General features: G+C 39.8%; 2 protein-coding genes across 15 annotated transcripts in view; one reads left to right on the top strand and one right to left on the bottom strand.

Annotated features, from left to right (window-relative positions):
- BPTF (bromodomain PHD finger transcription factor) overlaps positions 1–27,790 on the top strand; it is a 137,697-nt gene that overhangs the window by 9,943 nt on the left and 99,964 nt on the right. The window lies entirely within an intron of this gene.
- LOC122695321 (40S ribosomal protein S29-like) lies at positions 12,386–12,722 on the bottom strand. Its single transcript, XM_043905082.1, has one exon. It carries the CDS (start codon positions 12,656–12,658, stop codon positions 12,488–12,490), a length of 171 nt encoding a protein of 56 aa, XP_043761017.1. The 5' UTR covers positions 12,659–12,722; the 3' UTR covers positions 12,386–12,487.

The raw sequence follows: 27,790 nt of genomic DNA, 5'->3' as shown, positions 1-27,790 counted from the left end.
TTTGCTGCTCGCTAGGTATTTCATTATATGAATATACCACAGTTGGTTTATCCACTTACCCATTTAAGAACATTTGAGTTGTTTTTAGGTTTTGGAGATTATAAAATAAAACTGCTCTAAACATTCACTTACAGGTTTTTGTGTAAACGTAAGTTTCCCTTTTTCGCGGGTAAAGAGGAATGGAATCACAGGGTTGTATGCTAAGCGTATTTTAACTTCCTAAGAAACTGCCAAACTGTTTTCTTTTTTTTAAAATGATTTTTATTTATTTATTTTTGGCAGTGCTGGGCCTTTGTTGCTGCTCTAGCTTTTCCTCCAGCTATGGCAGGCGGGTGCTACTCTTGTTTTGGAGCACAGGCTCTTAGCCCGGACTTGAGTCGTTGGGCGCTCAGGCTCAGTAGTTGCGGCTCCTGGACTCCAGAGCACGGGCTCAGTAAGCTGTGTGTGGTGTGTGGACCTAGCTGCTCTGTGGCATGTGGGATCCTCCCAGGTCAGGAATTGAACCCTTGGCCCCAGCATTGGCAGGCAGACTCTCGACCACTTAGCCACCAGGGAAGCCCCAAACTCTTTTCTAGTTAAGCATTTCCAGTTAAACATTTTGCATCCTCACCAGCAATGGATGAGGGATCTAGCCATTCTAGTAGGTGGTATGTTTCAGGGCCTCCCTGGTGATTCAGATGGTAAAGAATCTGCCTGCAGTGCGGGAGACCTGGGTTCAATCCCTTGGTTGTGAAGATCTGCTGGAGGAGGGCATGGCACCCCACTTCAGTATTCTTGCCTGGAAAATCCCCATGGACAGAGGAGCCTGATGGGCTACAGTCCATGGGGTCACAGAGAGTTCTATTTCATTATGGTTTTAATTTGGATTTCCCTAATAGTAATGCTGAGCATCTTTTCATGTGCTGCTTTGCTGGGAAGAAAACCATTGGTGAAGTGTCTGCTGAAATACTTGGCCGTTTTTCACTGAGTGATTTTGTTACTGAATTTCGAAAGTTCAGCTAACATAATAATTATTTATGCTGTATAGTTTCCCGAAGCTCCGTTTCTTTTTTTCAGAGCATTTTCTTCATGGATGCAACATCCTCACTTACCTAAGGACATACATTATAGTTTTTTTGTGTTGTGTGGGGGTCAGCTGTACCTCGTGACTTGTAGGATATTAGTTTCCCAACCAGGGATCGAACCTGGGCCCCTGGGCCCGTGGTAGTGAAAGTGCCAAATGTTAACCCCTGGACCACCAGGGAATTCTCTATTATAGGATTTTTTTTTCCATTTCATTTCTTTTGTTTCATCAGACTCCATTCTTATGTTTTAGTTTTTTTTTCTTTGACATTGGAGGCTTCTTTTCAAATGCCTCTTGATCCTCAATTGTTCATATTTAGGAGTGAAGCACTGGGAACACACTTTGTGGGTGGCCATGGTTTGACAGTTGGTGGGTTTCACTGTAGAGTAATTGGGCGGTGGGATCCCAGATATCAATGTTTCTGTTTTTGTGTATTTGTTTTCTCTTTCACACTTCTATTTTTCTCATATGAATCTCTGGGTCTTTTTTTTTTTTTTTTCTTTTTTTGCCTGTACCACAAAGCATGTATGATCCTAGTTCCCTGAACAGGGATTGAACCTGTGCCCCCTGCATTGGAAGCGACGAGTTTTAACGACTGGATTGCAAGGAAAGTCCTCTGTTTGGTTTCTTAAGGGAAGATTTCTTCCACCTTTTACCGGGATCTGGAAGTAGAGGTCGGAGGGCGAGTGACAAGTATCCTGGGAAGCTGGATGAGGTCAGGTGGCTAGAATTCACACTTAGAATAGGTACACTTCTCTAAATTTCCCTGTTAAAAACCTGGGCGATCTTTTTTTAATCGTGGTATAATTGATATAAGGGCTTCCCAGGTGGTACAGTGGTAAAGAATCTGCTTGCCAATGCGGGAGATGCAGGTTGGGTCCCTAGCTTGGGAAGATCCCCTGGAGTAGGAAGTGGCAACCCACTCCAATTGCCTGAAACATTCCATGGACAGAGGAGCCTGATGGACTGAGCATACACATGCCCGTAATTGCTATATAACTTAATTTTATTTATTTATTTATTCTTTTTTTTTTGATATATAACTTAATTTTAGTTGCAGGTATACAACAGAATGATTTGGTATTTGTATATGTTGCCAAATGATCGCCACAGTAAGTCTAGTTAACATCTGTCAACATAACAATACATAATTACAAAACATGTTTTTGTCTTGTGATGAGAAATCTTGAGATCTACTTTGTAAACAGCTTTTGAAAATCCCATGGACAGAGGAGCCTGGCAGGCTGCAGGCCATGGGGTCGCAAAGAGTCAGACACAACTGAGTGACTTCACTTTCACTTTCACTTTGAATATACAGCTTTCTTAAGTATAGTTACCATGTGAAGAGTTGACTCATTGGAAAAGACCCTGATGCTGGGAGGGTTTGGGGGCAGGAGGAGAAGGGGACGACAGAGGATGAGATGGCTGGATGGCATCACCAACTCGATGGGCATGAGTTTGAGTAAACTCCGGGAGTTTGTGATGGACAGGGAGGCCTGGAGTGCTGCAATTTCTGGGGTCGCAAAGAGTCGGACATGACTGAGCGACTGAACTGAGCTGAACCGAACCATGTTGTACTGTACATGTCTGTGACTTATTTATAACTGCAAGCTTGTGTCTTTTGACTCATCTTCACCCATTTTGCCCACCCACTATGCCCTGCCTCTGGTAACCATCAGTCTGTTTTCTGTATCTATGAGCTTGTTTGTTGGCTTGTTTTTTAGTTTCCACATGAGTGAGATCATACAGTATTTGTTTTTTTCTGTCTGACTTATTTCACTTAGCATAATGTCCTCAGGGTCTATCCATGTTGTCACAAATGGCAGGATTTCCTTCTTTTTTATGCATGATTAATATTCCATATTGTGTGTGTGTACACCACCTTTTCTTTATCCATTCATCCATTGATGGACATATAATGGTGGACATTTCATGTCTTGGTTATAAATAAAACTGCTGTAAACATTTACTTATAGGTAGTGAATATGTTGCAGTGGACATGGAGGTATAGATATCTTTTTGAGACAGTGGTTTCTTTTTCTTTGGATATGTACTCAGAAGTGGAATTGCTGGATCATATGGTAGTTCTACTTTTAATTTTTTGAGGAACTTTCATACTATTTTCCATAGTGGCTTCACCAACTTATATTCCCACCAGCAGTGGACAGGAGTTTCCTTTTTTTCCATATCCTCATCAACATTTATTATTTCTTATCTTTTTTTTTTTTTTAATTTCTTATCTTTTTAATAATAGCCATAGTAACAGGTGTGAGGTGATGTCTCACTATGGTTCTTTTCTCTTTGTACTGGTATGTTTTTACTTTTTGTACTTCTTTGTTGTCAGTTTACCAAGTGTTGAGAGGAAAAGGATATTAGTTCATGTTACATATTAATCATGTGTAAAGTGAAGTCACATTAAGTATTTCTCTACAAAACAGTTAAAAAATAACTTAACCTAATACTTACTCAGAATGCAAGGTACTGTGTTAAAAACCTTCATGAGATCCGATGATGGATAAATGGTCCCTACTCCCAGGAGTTCTCAAGAGTGAATAATAACACAGTACATAAATATAAAATAACATAGGGCAGGCCATGATAAATGCTGTAAGAAAAACAAATTAGGGAGAGAAGTCATATTCTATTTGGGAGGTCAGAAATGGGGTCAAGAACAAGGTTAAATTTGAGCTATGCCTTGAAAGTTGGGTAGGATTTCTCCAGGTGGAGATGGAACAGGAAGAGAAAAGGGGAGGTGAAAGGTAACAGATGAGAGGAAGGTGCACATTCAGACAAGATCGCAGAGAAGCGGAGTTTATATTTTGGTCCAACTTCAGTAAATGCCAGTTTGAGGAAATTGTACTTAGTAGGTAGTGGGGAGTCACTGAATGTTTAAAACTGGGATGTGTGATGATAAAGCTGAGCTTTTTGAAAAAGTAATCTGGCTTTGGTGTATAGGATTTTTGGGGAATAGGAGGGGGCTGATATAAAATAAGGTTCTGTCCTAAGGCTTTACCAAATAGTTAAGCTCTACTGTACAGTCATTTCTTAGTATCTGTGGGTGGTCGGCTCTAGGACTGACCCCTTGCCATGATACTGAAGTCTGCTGCTGCCCAAGACTCCGGTCCTCTGATGCTGAACTCATGGGTATGGAGGGTTGACTGTGTTTGCTGTGATTACTTGTAGCGACTAAACCTTTAGACTAATCTTAGTTCACATTCCTGATTTTTTTTTAAGGCTTTACTGTGTATTCCTGATGTTCTATAAATATTATATAACATGTGCGCATGCTCAGTTGCTCAGTCATGTCCGATTCTTTGCGATCCCGTGGACTGTAGCCCACCAGGCTCCTCTGATCATGGGATTTTCCAGGCAGAAGTACTGGAGTGGGTTGCCATTTTCTACTTCAGGGGATCTTTCCAACCCAGGGATCCATCCCACATCTCCTGCATTGTTCAGGCAGGTTCTTTACCACTAAGCCACCTGGGAAGCCTCATTTGTATATAACATATATAGATACTTTGTAATATACATATTATCATACATAAAATATATATCATTGTATAATATTAAAAATGCATTTCCACTGGCAGTGTATGAAAGTGTCTATTTCACCAGCACTGGTTATTTATAAAACAGCTTTGCATTCACTGGGTTAAAAGCTCTCGTTTGAATTTGCATTTTTTTTTTTTTCAGATTACTCATAAAATCTAATACCTTCATGGCCTCATCTCTGAAGCCACATCTCTCTCACCCACATCTCTGAAGTCATGGTTTCCTTCCTGTGTTTTAACTCATGGATGAGTGAATCCTTCTTGAACCCCTCTTAGAAGTCCTATGCTGCTAAGTCGCTTCAGTCGTGTCTGACTCTGTGCGGGCCCATAGATGGCAGCCCACTAGGCTCCTCTGTCTTTGGGATTCTCCAGGCAAGAACACTGGGGTGGGTTGCCATTTCCTTCTCCAGTGCATGAAAGTAAAAAGTGAAAGTAGAGTCGCTCAGTCGTGCCTGACTCTTCGCGACCCCAGGGACTGCAGCCTACCAGGCTCCTCCGTCCATGGGATTTTCCAGGCAAGAGTACTGGAGTGGGGTGCCATTGCCTTCTCTGTGGAGGTCCAATAGGCACATCTGATTCCTCATGTTCCAGATAGAGTTCATGCTTTAGTGACTGCTCCCGACCTCTCATTTCCTTCTCAGTTAACAATGGCCCTGCCCACTGAATCGCCCCAGTCAGAAGTGAGGAAGTAACAGATTCCTCCTGTGCCTCCCCTTCCACGTGCAGGCTTGTCACCAGGTCGTGTTCAGTTCACATCTTATGTCTCTTTTAAATAACTTTCAGTTCTCTTGTCCATCCGTGCTAATGGTAACCTGAATCAGGCCTTCTTTATCTTTTACTTGGTCTCTTAAGGAACCAGCCTGCCTGCCTGGTCTCCTTTTTTCCGTTCATCTCTCGTTTCCATCTTCCATGTACATAGTGCTCTGCTCTGAGACAAAGCTGACTGTGTTATGCCCTTTCTTAGAACTCTTCTGTGGGAAAATGAGTATGTGTGTTAGTGTATGTGGATAGTTCTGACTTGACTTTTGCTTCCTCTGCTGGTCACATGTTCTGTTGCTTCGCTGAATTGTTGATTTATTTAAAAAATACATGTTGAGAACCTGCTGTGTTCCAAGCACTCTGTGAGATAAAGCCGAGAACAAAGCAGATGTGGCCCCTGCCCTGAATCCACAGGGGAAGGTAGCCAGTGTATCAGTGAGAGAAGTGCTTCCAGAGGGGGCGAGTAACACTGACTTCGTGGTGTGTGTATGGGCGGCTGTCACAAAAAGCTTTCTTAAAGAGGTGATAACTGAGTTCAGAATTGAAGCAGCTGGGGGAAAGGAAGGGAAAGAGGACTCCATGAAGGGTCAGAGTGATGTGATCAGATGAGTGTTGTTTTTTTTCCCCTCTGGCTATGGGATAGGGGATGGATTGGAGTTGGGTAAGAATTAATGAAGGAAATTGGGCAGTTGAAATAAACCAAGTGATAGATTTTATACCTTGGAGAGAAATATTCAAAAAATGTTGGGTTGGCCAAAAAGTTCATTTGGTTTTTTCCATAACATTGTACAGAAAGACCCAAATGAACTTTTTGGCCAGCTCTGTAATTTAGATCTTAGAATGACACATCTTAGTGATAGACAGGTTAGATGGGGTATGGTCAAAGTTGACTTGACTTCTAAATCTCCTTTGTTTCTTTGTTCACAACTTACGTCTCTTCACCTTAAATTTGACTGTCAAGTAGTGCTGAATTTCTTTGTAAAAGTTCCCTTCACACTGTGCTCCTGTGCTATGCTCAGTTATGTCTGACTCTTCGTGACCCCATGGACTGTAGCCCATGGAATTTTCCAGGCAAGAATACTGGAGTGGGTTGCCATTTCCTGCCCCAGGAGATCTTCCTGACCTAGGAGTTGAACCTGTGTCTCCTGCATTAGCAGGCCGATTCTTTACCATTGCGCCACCTGGGAAGCCCTCCCCTCACACACCTTCCAGTTATTCACTGCTGTGATGATTCACTCCTAGTTAACCATCCATCTCCTTGTCCAGCTTGCCTTCTCTGGTCACCATTCCCTTGTCCTTAGGTGGGACTAAGTTCTTTTATCTCTCCCCTACCCACCCAGGACTGTATGCATTTATATGTTGTTCAGTTTCCAAAATATTTGAGGATGTTCAAAGGTGTCTTTCTTTCTGTTGCTTATTTCTGACTTAATTTCATTGTGTTCGTATGACTTTAATTTTGTACAACATTTTTAAAGGTTTTTTTTTGTGCCCCCAAATGTTGTCTGTCTAGGTGAATGTTCCAAGTGTACTTAGAAAGGTGTATTCTTCTGCTGGTTGGTAGAGTGTTCCTGAAGAGTCAGGTTAGGTTGGTTGCAGTGTAAAGGTCTTCTGTATCCTTGCTAATTTTCCACCTGCCTGTTCTGTTAATTACCAAGAGAGGAATGTTGAAGTCTATCTACAATTATTGTCACAGACTTGCCTCTTTCTCTCTGGAATTCTGTTAAGTTTTCACATATTAATAGTTTGAGGTTCTGTTATTAAGTCCATGAACATTTAGGGAGGATTATTCGATCCCTTCATTATTATATCATTTTTTTTTTTTTAAGTATCTATCTGTTTGGCTACAAGAGGTCTTAGTTGCAGCCTGACAACTCTTGGTTGAGACATGTGGGATCCAGTTCCCTGACAGGGATTGAACACAAGCCCCCTGCATTAGGAGCACAGAGCTTAGCCACTGGACCACCAGGGAAGTCCCCAACATTATATCTATATTTGTTAAGACATTCTACTGAAATGGACTGTAATTATGTGGCTGTCTCCTTTGTTGGAACCTGCCTCAGAGCAGGGAGGTTCTCATTCATCTCCCTCCTCTTAGCGCCGCCTCTATCTCTAGTATGCAGTAGGCAGCGCCAGTAATTGTTGAACTGAGTGTAAAAAAAAAATCTAGATTCTTTTCACTCTTAGCTTTGCCTTGTCCAGTATGGCAGCCACTGGCCGTAGGCTATTTAAATTAAGGAAAATTAAGTAAAAAGACTTCAGCTCTTCATTGGCACTAGGTCCAGTTCCCGTGCCCTGGAGCCATGTGTGATGTAGAACATTGGGTCATTTCTTATCATCACAGGAAGTTCTCTTGGGCTGACTGGTTTGTTGTGGTCAGTCTGCTTCTGGTAGACTGGGGGAATCTATCCCTTTTCCTCTGGCTTTGTATTTGCTCCGAATCTTGCGTGGCCTGGGTAGCCCCCACACTGACTGGTTCTTCGGTGTTAAGCCTGTCAGCAAAGCGTTATTTGTGGATGTGATGGTGTTCAATTTCTGGAGTGAGATTTGGACTCATCTTTGGGAAGATGGCATCATTTGTTGTTCTCTGTGGTAGGGAAAGAGGAGAGGTAGTCGGCTAACCTTTAGTTTTAAAGAAAATCTACCATGGTCCTGAGAAAATTAAGTGAAGTCATAGATGTAGGACAGAAGGGAAAGCAGAATTAAAATTATTCAGAGGCTTTCAGATGAGACGTCTAATTTGGCAACTAAGAGAATTCCATATTGTAAAAAGTCTGAAAGTTGATTTGTGAACTGAGTACTGGTATGTCATCTCAGTTGTCTGAGTTCACCTGTATAAAACTTCTTTCTCAGGAGTCTCTGGACAAATGACTTAACTACTTTAATCGTTTTCAAGGAAAAGACATCACTTTGGGGGTGGGATTCTTTTGTTATTAAAGTGATGTTAAATTGCAATTATGGAGCCTCACAGATTTGCCAAGAAACCTGATGCTTAGACTTCTCTCCTCCTGGATGTGTTCTAGAATTCATTCACTTGGGAGACTGCCTGGCCAAGTGATTCATGCTGAATGACTGTTCAGTAGGTGCACTTTCTACATTTTACTGTCATGGCCTCCTCCTTGATTTCAGTATGTTAACATTGCCTCCTTTGAGGTCTGTTTATAGTATATCCTATTTATGGAACTTAAAAAGCATTTCAGAAAGGCACACATTAATCTGTGAGGAATTTCTCATCTTGTCCTTTTTCCTTCTGATGCTTGCATAGCTATATCAAGACTTGTCTGAGAAAAATAGTCCAGCATTTAAAATAGCTAATGAAATTTTAAACTTTCCTATCAGTGCAGTTTTCCCTGTTCTTCTAGACATCAGGATTCTTTCACACACTTTTTGAAGTCTTAATAAATTATCCTTTTCTCCAACTTAAGACCAGAATCTGCTTTCAAAGTATTACGCAAATATTAAAAAAAATTAAAAAATGATTTTACTGTAATTTCAGATAGATAATTGAACTTTCTAGTTTGAATTATCTGGGTGAAATACCCCAGATTTGTGATTCTCTGTAATCTTGGAAGATTGCCTTTTCCAGATACATTATTGTCCTTAATTGTCTAAATAACTTGAGTTATAGATCCTCCCTGCGTTTTAGGAGAAACCTAACCATGGGAGATTGTGTGTGGAAGGGGTCACAAACTTGAATGGTGCAGAGTTCAAGTGAATTAAAGATGCGAAGTGGTCTTTTTTTTTTTTCTTTACTAATAGTACATAATTGCAATTGGTGTTAAAGTTTATTTGCCTTGAAAAGCTAGCCCTATTGGAATTTTAGTCCCTTTTTACTTTTACAGACAGTGCTGTTCTAAATGTGCTAGAGATGTATCTTTAGTCACCCAGACTGGTGTTTTTACGAGGTAGATTCCTAAGATAAGATTGTTGGGTCACATTTAATAGGCTGAGCCAGGTTATACCCTCATTACCTACTTGTTCTTAGACCTTCCCCAGTCTGTGTTTATGTGGCTTTTAAATGGATTTTTTCTGGAACTTACTGAAGTTTACTCAGATCTTTAGCAGGTGTTCTTGGATATAGACAGGCCCAAAGTCCTTTCCTCATCGATTTATTGGTAAATACACCTATTTGTATTATGAGAGCCTGAGGTTTAGCTCCTGAACTGTGTCTCTGAGAGTTATCTGACCAAGTGGGAATGGAATTCTTTATTGCTCTTTAGCTTGAGTTTGACCTTCTAGAAGCCATTCCTCTGTGACTAGATGATCCTAATGGGCAAGAGATTGGCACACTTTCTCTTATAAGGTGCTGGATAGTAAATATTGTGGTCTTTGTGGGCTAGACTGTCTCTGCTGTAACTACTCAACTCTGCCATTGTAGCGTGATGACAACTGGAGACTACAGGTAAACAGGCGAGCATGGCTGTGTGTGAATAAAACTTTATTTATAAAAACGGCCTTGGGCTGGCCAGCTTGCCAACCCTGTTCTGAGGTCTTGATGTTCATTCATCTGTGATTTGGATAACTAGGTTAGGAAAAGAGCTTTGAATTTTTAAAATACCACTTAAAAGTCTAGAAAGAACTTCAGTTTGTAATTTTTGCTTTCTCTCTTTTTTTTTTTTTTGCTTTTTCTCTTTATCAGGAAAGAACTATAGAAAACTCAGAAGATAGCGTTAATAGTTTGGTCACTCTCCTTACATAACCAGCTTTGTGTGGGTGTGTGTGTATTAATTTGAGGAGTACTTATTATGTAGAAAAGTACCTTTTTTTAATAAAACTAGATAATGCATAATTGGTTTTGCAAATCTTTTCCCTTATACCATATGATATCTTACTATATATTTAAATAATTTGTCTACGAACATGTCTGCTCTCATGGAGTCATGGATTTTAAAAATCAGTTTTGTATTTAGCCACTTCTCTTTTCTGATTGTTTCTGGTAGCTTATTTGCTGGGCTGGATTTTCTAGGAATAAAGTTGCATCATTTTCAAACGTGAATCATGTGCATACATCTGCTATTCTTATGTTTATTTCTTCTTTTTTTTTTTCTTTTCAAGTTGTATTACCTGCCATCTCCAAAGCAATGTTAAATATTAGTTGAAATGAGAAGCATCTTTGTGTTCTTTCCAAATTTAATGAGACTGATGCTAATATTTCACTGTTAATTGTTATGCTAGCTATTGACTTTTTTTGTTTTTTTTCCGTCCTAGTAAGCATATAAGGATATTTCATTTTGGTTTTGAATTTAAGTGCATTGTTGCTTATGTAATGTGCTTGCATTTTCTTCTGGTCTGTGGCTTGTGTTTCTTTAACTGTCTAATCCATGAGCACATTTTGTCTCTCCATTAATTCAAGTCTTTGATCTCTTTTATCAGTGTTTTTTTTTTTGTTTTAAGCATACTGGTCCTGTTCATATTATTGCATTGTATCTAAGTCTTTCATGATTTTTGGTGCTATTATATCTGGTACTTATTTTTTTTTTTTTGCTGACAAAGCAAGAGATTTTAGTGGGAAAGGGCACCCGGGTGGAGAGCAATGGAGTAAGGGAACCCAGGAGAACTGCTCAGGTACTTATTTTTTAAATTTGAACTTGGGGACTTCCTTGGTGGGTTCAGTAGTTAGGACTCTGTGCTTCCAATGCAGAGGGCAGGATTTGATCCCTGATTGAAAAACTAAGATGTCACATGCCTCATGGTGAGACCAAAAGAAAAACATAGAATTTGAATTTCCAGTTATTAATTGTTATAATAAAAATATAATTGATTTTTGTGTATTGATCTTTGTGACCTTGTTAAACTCAACTGCTAGTCTAGTAGATTTTGGGGAGGGGGGCGGATTTTTTTCCTGGGATTTTCTACATAGGTAATCATGTTGTCTGGCAAATAGAGATTGTTTTAAGTCTTCCTTTTCCAAGCTAAATTTTCTTTTTCCTATTGAAGTATAATTGATTTACAATATTGTGTTAGTTTCAGGTATGTAGCAAAGTGATTCAGTTTTATATATGTCTGTTTCTTTTCTTTTTTATTCTTTTCAATTATTAGTTTATTACAAGATATTGAATGTAGTTCCCTCTGCTATACAGTAAATCCTTGTTTATTTTATGTATGAGAGTATGTATCTGTTAATCCCATACTCCCGTTTATCTCTGCCCGCTTTCCCCTTTGGTCAGCATAAGTTTGTATGTCTGTTAGTCTGTTTCTGTTTGGTAAACAAGTTAATTTGTACTGTTTTTTTAGATTTCACATATAAGTGGTGTTTTATAATATTTGTCTTTCTCTGTCTGACTTACTTCACTTAGTCTGATAAATCTCTAGGTTCATCTTTGTTGCTTCAAATGGCATTGTTTCTTTTCTTTTTTTTTTTATGGCTGAGTACTATTCTGTTGTGTATATATACCACATCTTTATCCATTCATCTGTTGGTGGCCATTTAAGTCGCTTAAGTCTTGGCTATTATAAAAAATTGGCTTCTGTTTAACTTCATATGTTAGAGTATGGCTAAATGTTTAAAAAATGAAGTCATTTGAGATTTGTTTTATGACTTAGAATATTGTCTGTTTAGGTGACTATTCCATATGTACAAGGGAGGAAGATTCTGCTGCTATTCGGTAGAGTGTTCCATAAATGTCAATTAGGTGAAGTTTGTTGATGCTGTTGTTAAAGTCTTCTGTATCCTTGTGGATTTTCCATCTACTTGTTCTGTTGATTACTAAGATAGGAGTGTTGAAATTTACAACCATTGTTAACAGTTTTGTTCTCTGTCTCCCTGCAGTTTTGTATGTTATCATGTATTTTGTGGTTCTGTTATTAGATTCATAAACATTTATGGTTGTTTGCCTCCTTGATTATTTGACCTCTTTATCATTATGAAATGACTTTCTTTACTCCGGTAATAGTCTTTGCTTAAAATCTGTTTGGTATTAATATATCAAATTTAGTTTCACACTTTTTTAATGAGTGTTAGCATGGTATATCTTTTTCCACGCTTGTACTTTTAGTCTACTGTGTCATTCTTTTTTTTTTTTTTTTAAGTTTTGAAAACTTTTATTTTATATACAAAGAGCTAGTATTATTTCCGCCTAGGGGTGATGTGCTGGATGAGCCATCTAAGGAAGTTCAGTTAGTCCAACTTAATGAAGCTGATGTCCTTCGCATACTGGCGGAAACACTGGCGGCACATATTGAGGCCGTATTTCCAGATCAGACCGTGCCGGTTTGAGCAGACCCGGCAAGAGCGAGAACCCTGGCCGAATTTTCTCGGATGGCTCCAGTAGAGCTGCTGGTGACCCATGTTGCTTTCTCGGTTGCAACGAGGTAAAAGGAACGAGAAAGCGTACGCATGCGCTCTTCAAAATTTTAGGTACTGTGTCATATTTTAAAGGGGTTCCTTGTTTGTTTTTTAATCCAGTCTTATGACAATGAATTTAGATTATTTACATTAAATATATTTATTTTTTTCTTTTTTGGCCTTACTGCAAGGCTTGTGGGATCTTAGTTCCCCAATGAGGGATTGAACCCTGGCCCTCGGAAGTGTTCATTGAACCCTGGCCTGCCAGGGAATTCCCACCTTTTTTATTTTTCTTTTGGTTCCTCTGTTTCCTCTCTTTCCTGCCTGCTTTTTGCATTAGTTGAATATTGTCCTATTTTAATTTATTAGCTTTTTGGTTATACTTGTGCTACTTTTTTAGTGGTTCCTCTAGGAATTGCAAAATACTTACCTACTTAGTTTTTTATCCCTTTAGGTAAAATTTTAAAGTGTCACAACCATAAAGGTTCACTTATCCTAGCCCCTTCCCCAATGCTGTAATTGTCACATATATGTCTACAGTTGTCTCTTTTTATTTATGGGGGACTGATTCCCAGGACCCCTGCAGGTAATCAAAATGTCCATATGTCAAGTCCCTTATATAAAGTGGCACAGTACAGTCGGCCTTCTGAATCAAACTCTATTTACATTGAAAGCCCCACTAGACGTTGTGACAATTTTTTGCTCTCAACCATTATACATATTTTAAAGCGCTTAAGAGTTGAAACTACCTTTTTTGTTTGTTTTTTAATTTATTGCTCTTCCTTTGTTCCTGAAAGTTCAGTTTTCACTCTGGTATTATTTCTCTTTGTTTTACTATTTTTACCATTTGTTTTAAAGCAGAATTTCAGGCATCAAGTTCTTGTAGTTTTTCTTCATCTGAAATGTTTTAATTTTTCCTGAATTGTTGAGGGTATTTTTGAAGGTTATAGAATTCTGGGTTGATACTTCTGTAAGCACTTGAAAGATTATTCCACCCTCTGCAGTTATTTGAATTATTGTTCTCTCGTGCATATTGTTGTTTTCTCTTGCTCTTTGTAGATTTTCCCTCAACTGTACGTTCTGGGATTCCTTCCATACTCTGGCTTGCAGGGGCCCCCTTTGCTTGATCTACTGGCCAGAAAGATGTGATTTCCTTGTAGTTTCTGTAATTGGAGCCTCCCTTGAGGCAGGGCCCAGAAAGGGCAGGGGGAGTAAAATAACAAAACTGGGATTTCCCTCGTACTCTTCAGCTCCAGGGGACTTCTGCCCGAAAGACAGGGTTTCTCTGCGTTTTTCCTGTTCCTGCTTCTTGCCACAGATCAACTGTGAGCTTATTCTATTCCAGGAGAAAAAATAGGGAAACAAGCCTCTGCTTGTTGTTGGTTGTTGCTTCCTCTAAGTTCCGACTCTTCTACCCCGTCCTTGTGCTTTTGCTTTCCCCTCCCCCAGCCCCCAGTTGTTTGGTGGTTGCTTCTTTTGTACTCTGTCTAGAGGTTTTAGTTGCAGCTTGGTGGACCCATTGGCTCTAGTGAGCTTACGCCACATCTTGACTTGGCTTTGGGCCACATTCTTCTTATGAGCTGCGTAGTGTTCCCTTGTGCGGAAGTACAATGTTATAGTCTTTTTATTTTAGTCAGTTCCTTATTGGTGGATGTTTAAATTATTTACAGCTTCTGGCTGTTGCAAACAGCACCAAAATGAATATATATGTGAGTATGTTACATGGTAAATTCTTAGGAAGGGAATTGCTGGATTAAAAAGTATGTAGTATTCTGTAATTTTTCATAGATAGTTAAACATAGTGTACTTTTGGATTTTATTTGCTATTTTAAAAAATGATTTGTTTTCATTTTTAGCTGCACTGGGTCTTTGCTGATGCTCACGAGCTTTCTCTAGTTGCAGTGAGTGGGGGGCTACTCTTGGTTGCAGTGTGTGAGTGTCTCATTGTGGTGGCTTCTCTTGTTGCAGAGCACAGGCTGAGGTGTGGGGTCTTCTTGTGACATGTGGGCTCGGTAGTTGTGGCCCAGGGGGCTTAGTTGCTCCATGGCATGTGGGATCCTCCTGGACCGGGGATTGAACCAGTGTCCCCTGCATTTCGAGGAGGATTCTTAACCACTGGACCACCAGGGAAGACCTTATTTGCTATTTTTAATATGTACTTTAAATTTTAGTTTAGTAACTATGATTGGCCCATCATTTCTTTTGTGGAAGGGAGGATGCTTCTCTTTGTTAGGTTTTGGTGTCACTGTTATCCTGGTTTTTTTAAAAAGGACTTTTAAAATCTTCTTTTTCTGCCCTCTGAAATATCTGAGCTGTTCTATGGATAAGAGCTCGCTGACATCTTCCTCAGTTTCTCCTGTCATTATTGGTTTGTTTTCTGGGTTTTTTTTTTTTTTTTTTCCTATTTTTGATTTAGTTTTGGTGTTCAGTAATTCTTTGACAGTTGTCCTTGCACTCAGGGTTTAGACTTTATTAGCATTATTTTAATAGCTTCTGTACCTGTGGCAAGTTCTCCTTTATCATCACCAATTTTATTTATTGTACTCGGTCCCACCTTTTCTTTTTTTTTAAAAATTTTTAATTGGAAGAAAATTGTTTAAATGTGTTGGTTTCTGCCGTACAACAGCACAAATCGGCCATGATTATACATATGTCGCCTCCGTCCCTTCCCCCGCCCCACGCCTCTCGGTCGTCACAGCGCACCAGGCTGGGCTCCCTGTGTTGTCCAGCATCTTCTCACCAGCTCTCTGTTTTACACGGGGTAGTGTATATATACTGCCTTCTCCTTTCATCCCGCTCTTCTCTTCCCTCACTGTGTCTAGAAGTGCATTCACTCTATCTGCATCTCTGTTCCTTCCCTGCAATTAGGTTCATCAATACCATTTTTCTAGGTTCCATATATATGTGTTAATATACTATATTTCACTCTGTGTAAGTGAAGTGAAGTCGCTCAGTCGTGTCCGACTCTTTGCGACCCCTTGGACTATAGCCCACCAGGCTCCTCTGTCCATGGGATTTTCCAGGCAAGAATACTGGAGTGGGTTGCCATTTCCTGCTCCAGGAGATCGTCCCGACCCGGGGATTGAACCTGGGTCTCCTGCATTGTTGGCAGATGCTTTACCATCTGAGCCACCAGGGAAGTCTGTTACTCTGTATAACAGTCTCTACATTCATCCACCTCACTTGAACTGACTCAGATTATTCATTCTTTTTTTTGACCGAGTAGTATTCCATTGTATATATGTATCACATCTCTATCCATTCATCTGTTGATGCACATCTAGGTTGCTTCCATGTCCTAGCTATTGTAAATAGTGCTGCTATGAACATTGGGTGCATGTGTCTTTTTCAATTATGGTTTTCTCAGGTATATGCCCAATAGTGGGATTGCTGGGTCATAGTTCCCATCTTTTTTTGATTAGGTTAGTTCTGGTTGGGCCCTGTAGATTGCCTCTGACTGTGCTCTTCACTGTTCTACTTCCTCTTTGTGGACACTTGAATTTATGACCTGTGTTTACTTTTTAGTCTCCTAGATCCCTTAAGGTTTTAAAAAAAAGTGTTTTAAAGGCTCTTGCTGCTACTCTGTTTCTGTCCGGTTCTCCTTGGAGTTTTTATAGTTGTGCTTTATGTTGTTTGATTGTTTGATGCCAGTTTATTTGGTTTATTAATTCATGCAGCAACTAACTCAGGAATCTATTACGGGCCAAGCACTCTCCTGAATACTAGGCCTGACAAGTCAAACAAAAATTGTCCTGGCCACTGTGGAAGTTGCAGTCTAGTGGAGGCACATGTTAATTGAATGAAACTCTTAAGAGTTGAAAATGTGATAAAATACTATGAGGGAAAAGATCTGAATGAATGAGGATCTGGCCACTTGAAAGAGTGGGAGGGAATATTCTAGGCAGAGAGAACAGCTGTGGGGAGACAGAAAGCTTTGCGAGGTCCAGGAGGCCAGTGTTACTGAAGCAGAAAGAAAGGGAGAGCGGCTGAGGTTGGAGCGGTCGGCAGGGCCCACCTCACGGAGAGCCTTGTGGGTCTCAGAAAGGAGTTTGGTGGGGGCTCACTGAAAGGCTGAAACTTGCAGACTGACTCAGTCCAGTCATATTTGCTTTTTATTAAGTTGTTCATAACTTCTATATCTTCATTGTAGACTGCATCCTTTATCATTACAAAATGTTTGTTTAATTTAGGGATTTTAAAATTCTGCTTTGAATTAAACTTTTATGAACCCTTTTTGTTTTCATTTCCTACCTGGGGCATCCTGTTGAAAATAGCTAGTAGGTGGTTGGTTGGAAATAATGTCTCTGGGGTTAGGAAGAGAGGTCTGGGTAGAGAAATGCATTTAGAAGTCATTGATATTTGGGTGGTAATTGAGTCCACTGATAATTAAGGAAAAGCAGGAGAATCTGCTGAGGACTAAACTTTGGGGAATTTGGTATGTAAGAGAGATGTTTGGCAGAGGAATACCGGTCAGGGAAAATGAGTCGTTTGGCAGAGGAAGTTTAGAAGTGTGTTGTGGCCAAATATGTCAGATGTTTTCAGAGAGAGGCTGGGTGAAACAGGTGATATGTTAACTATTAGTTGATGTTCTTGAGTTTGCAGTTAATTTAATAATCTTATTTAATCTTAATCTATATTTAGACTATAACATGATACTTCCTCTTAGCTTATATATTGAAAAAATGAAAACAAATAATTGAAGCAATTAAAAGTAAGAAACATATTTTCTAAACACTACATAATTTCAAATATGAAGAAAAGCTGAAAGAATAGTACAGTGAACACCCAGTATACCTTTCTCTTGAATTCACCAATTTTTTAAAAAACATTTTTGCTGTATTTATTTTCTCAGTCTTTTAAATTTTTCTTTTTGCTGAACTGTTTGGCAGTAAATTGCAGGCATCATGACATTTCACTTCTAAATTCTGCAGCATACTCAATTCATTTAATTTAGCACAGATATAATATAATATTCCATTTCAAAATTTCCCAATTGCCCTTTATTGCTGTTTTGTCTTTCTGTTTATCCAGGATTCAGTCAAGGGTCATGTGTTGTTTTTGGCTGATATCTCTTTTGTTCCTTTAATCTAGAGCTGTCCTGTCACTTTTGGAGAGGGACGGGTTCTTTTGTGATAATAACTTTTTGTTTTTTTGGCCACATTGTGCGGCTTGTAGGATCTTAGTTCCTTGACCAGGAATCAAACCCAGCCCCTCAGCAGTGAAATCGTGGAGTCCTAACCACTGGGTCACCGGGGAATCCCCAACAGTGATATTTCTTAATTGTTTAGGCCAGTTGTCTTCAGAGCGTCTCACTGTTTGGGTTTATCTGATTGTTTTCTATAGACTCAGTTTAGATGTTTTTGGTGGGAATTCTGTGTATGTTGTGTCTTCCTTTGCGCATCTCAGCAGGAGGTATGTCATCAGTTTGTCCCATTATTGACAATAAGTTTGATCACTTTGTAAATGTTGAGTCTGCCTTTTAAAGGTTCCCTTTTCCCCTTTGAAAGGAACAGGTAATTTATGAGGTGATATTGTGAGAATATCCCATTGCCCATCAGGCTTTCACCCAGTGGTTTTAGCATTCATTCAGGCCTTGCCTGAATCGGTTATTACACTCGTGATTGCATAATGGTTTTTTTCTGATTTTTCATTCTTTCAGATATCAGTCAGCATTTGAAGAGCTCTCCCTTCCTCCCTTTCTTTTGAGTGTTACTGTGGACTGATGGATTCTTTTTTAATTCATTGTGAAAACTTAAGAGTTTTTTTTTTTTTTTAAGAGATTTTTATATCATAATAGTTCTTGTTCCAGATATTTAAGAAGCAAGATTCTTTGGTTATGTTACTTAAAATGTTTCGGAACTGTTCTAGAAATGTTTTATTTGGAGAAGAAACTAAAGAGGTATAATATGAAAAATTTTTATTTTTCAAAGGCTAAAAGAAATTAGTAAATGAATTCTTCAACTTTTGTTGAAGCCAGAATTTCACCTTTTCTACTGTAGTGAAAAATTTCTTGGCTATGAAGAAAGTAGCATATTCAGAAATGGTTGAACCACCATTGAGTTCAGTGGTAAGTCCCACTCCAGTATTCTTGCCTGGAAAATTCCATGTGCAGAGGAACCTGGTGGACTGCAGTCAGTGGGGTTGCAAAGAGTCGGACCCAACTGAGCGCATAGTAGTGCTAATTTTCAGGGGCTTCCTTGGTGGCTCAGATGGTAAATAATCCGCCCTCAATGTAAGAGACCTGGGTTCGATCCCTGGGTGGGTAAGATCCCCTGGAGAAGAGAATGGCTGCCCACTCCAGTATTCTTGTCTGGTGAATCCCATAGACGGGGGAGCCTGGCGGGCTACAATCCATGGGGTCGCGAAGAGTTGGACACGACTGAACAACTAGGCATACTATGGAAGTAAGCTTTTCAAATGTAAGAAACTTTCCTCTTAAAATAATTAGAAAATATTTCAAACATTCAAAAAGTTTGAAAAATAAGGTAATGTACACTCTTTAACACCCTAGCCAGATTTAGTAAATACTGACATTTTCTCCATATTTGTTCCAGTTCTATTTTAAGAGAATGTTAGAGGTTAAGTTAACATTCTCTCTCCTTTTCCCTTCCTTGCCCCTCCAGAGGTATTTATTCTCCTGAAGTTGGTGTGTATCATTCCCATCCATGTTTTTATACTCGTCCTGTATATGTTTATGGACTTCCTGGTGACTCAGGCGGTAAAGAGTCTGCCTTCAATGCGGGAGACCTGGGTTTGATCCCTGGGTTGGGAAGATCCCCTGGGGCAGGAACTCCAGTATTCTTGCCGGGAGAATTCCATGGACAGGGAATTCTCAGTCTACAGTCCATGGGGTTGCAAACAGTCAGACACAACTGAGCAACTTTCACTTTCACTTACATATGTTTATATGCCGTTATTGTTTTATATTTAAAATTTTTACATAGATGGTCTTTGGGTGTTTGATTAACTTGCTTGTTTTACTTTTTAAAAAGTATTCGTTATTCGTGTTGATACACCTAGTTCATCTGTTTTTAAATACAATGTAGTATTCTGTTATATTTATCCATTTCCTCCTGATGAACATGTAGGTTATTTCCAATTTTGGGGGTGCTTCTTTAGAATGCATACCATGTACTCTTTATCAATTCTTAAATCTATATGTATATGTGTATATTTATATGGATTTCTTTATCTGAGGCTTGCATCTTTATTTCGGTTTTGATAGACTCCTTATTTTGCTGGAATTTCACAGAGAATGCTTTTAGTATTTTGCGATTGTTTTAAAGAGAGAGACTACTGAAATGTGTTTCAGCCTTGTGTTGTTAACCCAGTGGGTTAAGGTTGTGGAGTAGTCCCTAGATATATTTCTAGACCAGGGTTCTCCAAAGAACTTTCTCGAGTGATGGAAATGTTCTGTATTTATACTGTCCAGCCTGGTAAGCCACTAACCATACATGGCTATTAAGCACTTGAAATGATGCCACTTGTTAAAATTTTTGCTTTAGGTGTTCAAACTTTCTAACTCTGATTGATCTCCTTTAGCTGCTATTTCTGCCACCTGCACAAAGGACTCTTGTTATTTCTCAAATGCCTTTTACCTGAGAGGTTGACTCAAGTGGTTTTTTTAACAATAGGGGAGAAAGTCTAATGCAGTAAAGAGCATAAGCTTAAGAGACAGGTGGACTTCTCCTTTACTGTAACTCTTCGTGGCACTGACTATGTTACCTTGGACCAGTCATTCAGCCTTTCTATATGCATCTTTAAAAGGAGATAATAATAATACCTAGTTCATGGAGTTGATGTGGAGATAATGCATTTAAATGTGTTTATTAGCACAGTTCCTCTCTGTGGTGTATAGGAAGCCCTTGTGAAAGCTAGCTGCTATTTTTCCTGTTATTACTGAAATGGAAAAATAGAGAATGGAGACAAAGGAGATTCCCTGGAAGAGCACAAACTTGTGAGTAATAATCTTAAAGCTAGATTGGAGCACTATTCCAGATCAAAGGGAGATATCCTTGTTTGGACAAATTAGTTTCATACTTTAAAAAAAGTGTGTGTTAGTTGCTCAGTGGCGTCTGACTCTTTGCAGCCCCATGGACAGTAACCCGCCAAGCTCTGCTGTTGATGGAATTCTCTAGGCGAGAACACTGGAGTGGTTAGCCATTACCTTCCACAGGGGATCTTACCGACTCAGAAATTGGACCTGGGTCTCCTGCATTGCAGGCAAGATTCTTTACTGCCTGGGCCACCAGGGGAGTCTGATTTTAAAAAGATGACTAGTAAATATATTGTTGTTCAGTTGCTAAGACGTGTCTGCCTATTTGTGACCTCATGGACTGTAGCCCACCAGGCTCCTCTGTCCATGGGATTTTCCAGGCAAGAATACTGGACTGAGTTGCAGTTTCCTTCTCCAGGGAATTTTCCTGACCCAGGGACTGAACCCCAGTCTCCTGTATTGGCAGGTGACTTCTTTACCACTGAGCCACCTGGGAAGCCCAGCAAGCATATTACAGATGATTTATTTTGTTATGTCATTCATGGTTTATGTGTAACATTAGATTAAAGAATGAGACTTGATTAGATACTGAATATTAACTTCTGTTGGAAACAAACTTCACTCACTCTGTATACCAATACTGAGTGTACATTCTTTCTTCCGTCAGATAGCAGTTAGAAATAGGGGGACAATACTAACATTTTTTTTTTCGTAGAAACACACATATAGAGAGAGCTATGGGGTCTAAAAGTCTGAAAATATTGTAAATATCCTTCTTAGTAGAATACAATAAAAACGTGTAAGCCAAACTGAAAAAATCTGCAGTGGCATCTGGATTTTAATCTTGACCTGACTGCACCCTGGATCTCTGCCCTTTGTAGGTAGTTTTGCTTCTGGGTATCATTTATTGAACACTTTTTAAATTTTAGTTATTACAATAAAACATGATCTGTGCTCTCAAGAAGTTAACACATGAGCTGAGGACCCATAATTGCCTGTAGTATAAACGTGCTCAGGCTACAACAGAGAGCTGTACAAAGTGTCAGAGAAGCACGGGGCCTGGAGGCCCAGGAGAAGACGGAAAGGTAACATCTGATCAGGGCCTTGAAAAAGGTCTAGAATTTCTTGCAGCTTCAGCAAATGAAGGCAATATCTACTTAAAATGTATAGAGAAGTTTTTAAATGAAAACAATGGGAAATTAACAAATACAGATTGTGCCAACAGTGTATATTTAAAAAACTCCAGGCGTGTAGAAAAGGACCCCAAGCAACAGTTAACACTTAATGTTATTGACCAGTTCTTCCAAAGAACTCAGAGAAGAGGGTGTCCCCATAGACCCTATTAAGTAAACCTCTATTATGGAATTCAAAGGAGTGGAAAGTATCGCCTCAGCAACTGCCAGGTTATTTAAATAGTGTACATAAAAACATAATTCTTCTGTTAAGGTAATAATCTGTCACATGGGCCAGAATCCTTGTTGTTCAGTCAAGAAACTCTGTGTTGGAAATACATTGACAAATTCTTGGTCTTTGGGGGTCCCCCCCCCCCCCCCCAGCCCCCATGCAGACCACTTTCCATCCTTAGCGTTTTCTCTTTGTGGTCTTATTAATGTCTTTGATTAGGCTTCAGTTTCCTTTCACACCAGTCCTCTTCTAATCATGCCTTGAGGCAGCCTCTTAGCTTTCTTGATTTGAGTTTCCACAAAAGCTCTACTTTTTGCTTGATAGGTGGAATATCCAATTTCAGTAAAGCCCTAATTTTCAAACTTGACTGCACATGGGAATTATCTGGGGGAGAAAGGCTTAAAATACAGATTACTGAGCTTCACCTGGGGTCTGTAAATTTGAGTTGCATTTTGAGACTCTGCTTTTAACAGTTTCAGTTCAGTTCAATTCATTCACTCAGTCGTGTGCGACTCTATGTGACCCCATGGCTGGCAGCACGCCAGGCCTCCCTGTCCATCACCAACTCCCAGAGCTTGCTCAAACTCATGTCCATTGAGTCAGTGATGCCGTCCAACCATCTCCTCCTCTGTCATCCCCTTCTCCTGCCTTCAGTCTTTCCCAGCATCAGGGTCTTTTCCAATGAGTCAGTTATCAGGCGGGCAAAGTATTGGAACTTTAGCATCCGTCCTTCCAATGAATATTCAGGACTGATTTCCTTTAGGATTGACTGGTTGGATCTCCTTGCAGGTCAAGGGACTCTCAAGAGTCTTCTCCAACACCACAGCTCAAAAGCATCAATTCTTCAGTGCTCAGCTTTCTGTATGATCCAACTCTCACATCTGTACATGACTACTGTAAAAACCATAGCTTTGACTATACAGACTTTGTTGGTAAAGTAAAATCTCTGCTTTTTAATATGCTGTCTAGGTTTGTCATAGCTTTTCTTCCAAGGAGCAAGTGTCTTTTAATTTTGTGGCTGCTGCAGTCACCATCTGCAGTGATTTTGGAGCCCAAAAAAATAAAGTCTGTCACTGTTTCCATTGTTTCCCCATCTATTTGCCATGAAGTGATGGGACTGGACGCCATGATCTTTGTTTTTTTGAAATTTTAGTTTTTTTTTTATTAGTTGGAGGCTAATTACTTCACAACATTTCAGTGGGTTTTGTCATACATTGATATGAATCAGCCATGGATTTACACGTATTCCCCATCCCGATCCCCCCTCCCACCTCCCTCTCTACCCGATTCCTCTGGGTCTTCCCAGTGCACCAGGCCGGAGCACTTGTCTCATGCATCCCACCTGGGCTGGTGATCTGTTTCACCATAGATAGTATACATGATATTCTTTTGAAATATCCCACCCTCACATTCTCCCACAGAGTTCAAAAGTCTGTTCTGTATTTCTGTGTCTCTTTCTCTGTTTTGCATATAGGGTTATCGTTACCATCTTTCTAAATTCCATATGTATGTGTTAGTATGCTGTAATGTTCTTTATCTTTCTGGCTTACTTCACTCTGTATAAGGGGCTCCAGCTTCATCCATCTCATTAGGACTGGTTCAAATGAATTCTTTTTAACGGCTGGAAATTTTAGTTTTAAGCCAGCTTTTTCACTCTCCTCTTTCACTTTCATCAAGAAGCTCTTTAGTTCCTCTTTGCTTTCTGCCATAAGGGTGGTGTCATCTACATATCTGAGGTTATTGGTATTTCTCCCAGCAGTCTTGATTCCAGCTTGTGCTTCATCCAGCCTAGCATTTCACATGATGTACTCTGCATATAAGTTAAATAAGCAGGGTGACAACATACAGCCTTGACATACTCTTATCCTAGTTTGGAACCAGTCTGTTGTTCCATGTCTGGTTCTAACTGTTGCTTCTTGACCTGCATACAGATTTCTCAGGAGGCAGATAAGGTGGTCTGGTATTCCCATCTCTTTAAGAATTTTCCACAGTTTGTTGTGATCCACACAGTCAAAGGCTTTAGTGTAGTCAATGAAGCAGATCTTTTTCTGGAATTCTCTTGCTTTCTCTACGATCCAGTGGATGTTGGCAATTTGATGTCTGGTTCGTCTGCCTTTTCTCAATCTAGCTTGAATATCTGGAAGTTATCGCTGAGTTCATGTACTATGGAAACCTAGCTTGGAGAATTTTGAGCATTACTTTGCTAGCGTGTGAGATGAGTGAAATTGTGCAGTAGTTTGAATATTCTTTGGCATTGCCTCTCTTTGGAATTGGAATGAAAACTGACCTTTTCCAGTACTGTGGCTACTGCTGAGTTTTCTGAATTTGCTGGCGTATTGAGTGCAGCACTTTCACAGCATCATCTTTCAGGATTTAAAATAGCTCAACTGGAATTCCATCACCTCCACTAGATTCATTTGTAGTCATGCTTCCTACAGCCCACTTGATTTTGCACTCCAGGATGTCTGGCTCTAGGTGAGTGATCACACCATTGTGGTTATCTGGGTCTTTAAGATCTTGTATAGTTCTCCTGTGCATTCTTTAGCAGTGTACCATGTGATTTTGCTGCACTTCCAGTTTTAGGATGGATAGTTTTCAAGGCAGCATCTCAAACTTTGTATCTTGGCCACTCTGGACAGCGTGCCGTGCTGTGCTCAGTTGTGTCCGAGTCTTTGTGACCGTGCACTGTAGCCCGCCAGGTCCTCTCTCCAGGGGACTTCCCAGGCAAGAATACTGGCGCGGGTTGCCGTTTCCTCCTCCAGGAGATCTTCCTGGCCTAGGGATCAAACCCGCATCTCCTGCGTCTCCTGTCTCGGCAGGTGGATTCCTTACCACTGAGCCACCACGGCAGCCCCGGTGAGGCAGGCAGGATCCAGCCAGGGAAGGAGCCAGTGCCCTCCTCAGTGAGTGCAGAGGCCTCACCAGAGGGTGTCACGAAACTCCTGAGTGGTGTTTTTCAGATTGTGGGCTGCATGCCGCATGTTTTAAAAGCAGAAAAAGAATGGAATAGAAGATACTGAAATGGGATGGAAGAGAAGATATTAGTCTAAGTGAAAGTGAAAGAAAGTGAAAGTCGCTCAGTCGTGTCCCACTCTTTGCGACCCCATGGACTGTACAGTCTGTGGAATTCTCCAGGCCAGAATACTGGAGTGGGTAGCTGTTCCCTTCTCCAGGGGATCTTCCCAACTCAGGGATCGAACCCAGCTCTCCCACATTGCAGGTGGATTCTTTACCAGCCGAGCCACAAGGGAAGCCCAAGAATACTGGAGTGGGTAGCCTATCCCTTCTCCAGCAGATCTTCCCAACCCAGGAATCGAACCAGGGTTTCCTGCATTTCAGGTGGATCCTTCACCAGCTGAGCTATGAGGGAAGCTAAGAGTAGTGCTTAAAAGATTTTAGTTTTGGGCTGTATACTAGATTGAGGTATAAAATGTATTCTTATTTTGGGTCGTGGACAAAAAGTTGGCAGACTGCCCTCTCAAGGTTATGTGTATAGCCTTAACCTGGCTCTTGCTGACTTGCTCCCCAAAGTGGTGGTGCCACTTTAGGGTCCCAAAGATGATATACCAGTGTTTCTGTCGTCTGTTCTTCTCAACAGTTTGTTTGGATGGACTTTAAAACTTTTGTCTGTTGATGAGTATGAAACAGTATCTCATTGTGGTTTTACTCCGCCTTTTCTGGATAGCTAGTGAGGTCGATGTTAATCACTTTTTTCTTTAATACAGGAAAATTAATCTAATTTATCTGCTAGATATTAGATCAGTGTTGCAATGGTAATGAGCATAATCCTCAGTGGTATATTATAAATACATTTCCCTGAATAGTTGAAATGACTTGACTTGCTAGTACTAATGATTGACAGTTGAGGGGCGTAAGTGGTTTAATTTTACGAGTTTTCTCTTTATACACTATACTCTATGCTTAAACGTGAATCTTTGAATTTGGCATAATGACCTTATATTTGTGTTCATACAAAACGCTCAGTAGCCATTATTACTAGCATCGTTTTATTGATTTGAATATTAATATTTTTATGTATTTGCACAGATACCTGCCCAGTATTTTTCTTAAAATATAGTAAAAATATGTGCATGTGATGTTTAAGACTATAAAAGGATAAAAAAAATTAGCCTTTCTTCCTTCCTTTCCTCCATTTCTCCTCCCCAGAAGCAACTATGAAAAAGATTCTTATATGACCTCTTAGATGCATATACTATATTGCTCTTTCCCCCCTTTTTATTGTTTGTTTCTAATTTCTTTTCTCAAATGACATTCTCATCATTATTTTGTAGCTGGCTTTTTCTTCTATTTAATAACATATCTGCAAGATTTTTTATTTCAACCCATATGAATATCATCTTATTCTTTTCAACTGCTGTATTGGATGCTGTTATCTATATGCATTGTAATTTATGATTTAAGTATTGATGTATATTTAGATTAAATGAAAAAACCCAGAAAATACACACAAAGAAACTGTTGCATTAAGTATTTTGTACTTACTTAAATGCATGTGTCTATATCTGTAGAATAACTTCTAGGAGGTGGAATTGCTGGGTCAAAGGGCTTATGCCTTCAGATAAGATTTTTGCCAAATTGCCTTCTTAACAATTGAACTTATTTAAACTTTCCCAATAATACTTCAGAATGGACTGACTAGTATTTAATGTTAACTTTGAAAAGTGCTCACATTGTTCAGTGTGTATATAGTTGTAGTTTGAATATACCCTATTTTATGGTTTCCAGCTAGATACTGGAGTGTAGAATTTGTAAGCCTTTTTTTGCCTTTCTTCCTCTTACCTCTAAACCTAATAGAAAGCAAACATGCTTTAGCTTAAGATAAAGCTAAATGAATTGTTAAATAGCAGAATACAGCGGTTATGCAAAATCTTTTAGAATCTGTGAAAGCTGATACTTTAAAATTAGACGTTGGACAGTGTTTCTGTTACTGTCTACTACAGAAGAGTACTATCAACAGTCTTTTTTTAGGGGGAAAAAAAGCATTCACTGCTCTCATTGATAGTCTTTAAATAGCAATTTTCTGAGTTTCTCATTATAAAAGATTTATATACTGTGTTAAATACTGTTCTAATCAGTTCCCTTTTATTTGCAAGTGGCAGAAAACCAACATGTTCACTTTAAGCAAAAGGGGAGTGGTTTTTGGTTTGTGTGACTGGGAAATTTGAATGACAGCTTCTGCCAGTACTCCTGAGTTATAGCAGTACTTTTCTCCTACTCCTTCTTCTGTCTCTTGTGTTTATTCCCTTCTTCCACAAGGGTGGTAAAGGTGGGTTGGCCCCAGACCACCTCTGGCTACCATCTTGGAAAGAACAAGCTTCAGAGTACTCACTCAACATCTGAATATAAAATATCAGGCAGGACTCTAGCTGGCCCGCAGTGCCAACGATCGGGAGATGGAATACTATGTTTGAGGACCCCATCAGATTCGGGTGGTGTAGGGGGAAGGCAGTTCTCCAAAGAGAGTGATGCTGGCAAATGCTGCTAGTAAAAGAAGCATGTCAGATCTTTCGTAGGTCTCAGAGGTGGGTGTTCAGCTGCAGAGGTGGAATAGATACCATGAACAGGTAAATTATAAGGGAACAAATGGCTCAGAGAAGGCGACAAGAATTCAGAAGAGTTTGGGGGAGTTAGAGTAGTCTTGTGCAGGAAGTGGCACCAGAGTCAGATGTTAAGGTGGCCATGTTACATTCCACTGCCCTTGATTTCTTGCTTCG

The sequence above is a fragment of the Cervus elaphus genome, chromosome 5 (genome assembly GCF_910594005.1).
Source record: "Cervus elaphus chromosome 5, mCerEla1.1, whole genome shotgun sequence".
NCBI lineage: Eukaryota > Metazoa > Chordata > Mammalia > Artiodactyla > Cervidae > Cervus > Cervus elaphus.
This window is presented reverse-complemented; position numbering and strand designations above follow the sequence as displayed.

What these genes read in the sequence shown, in the direction of transcription:
- LOC122695321 (XM_043905082.1), bottom strand. Translation starts at nt 12,658, where the DNA reads ATGGGTCACCAGCAGCTCTACTGGAGCCATCCGAGAAAATTCGGCCAG.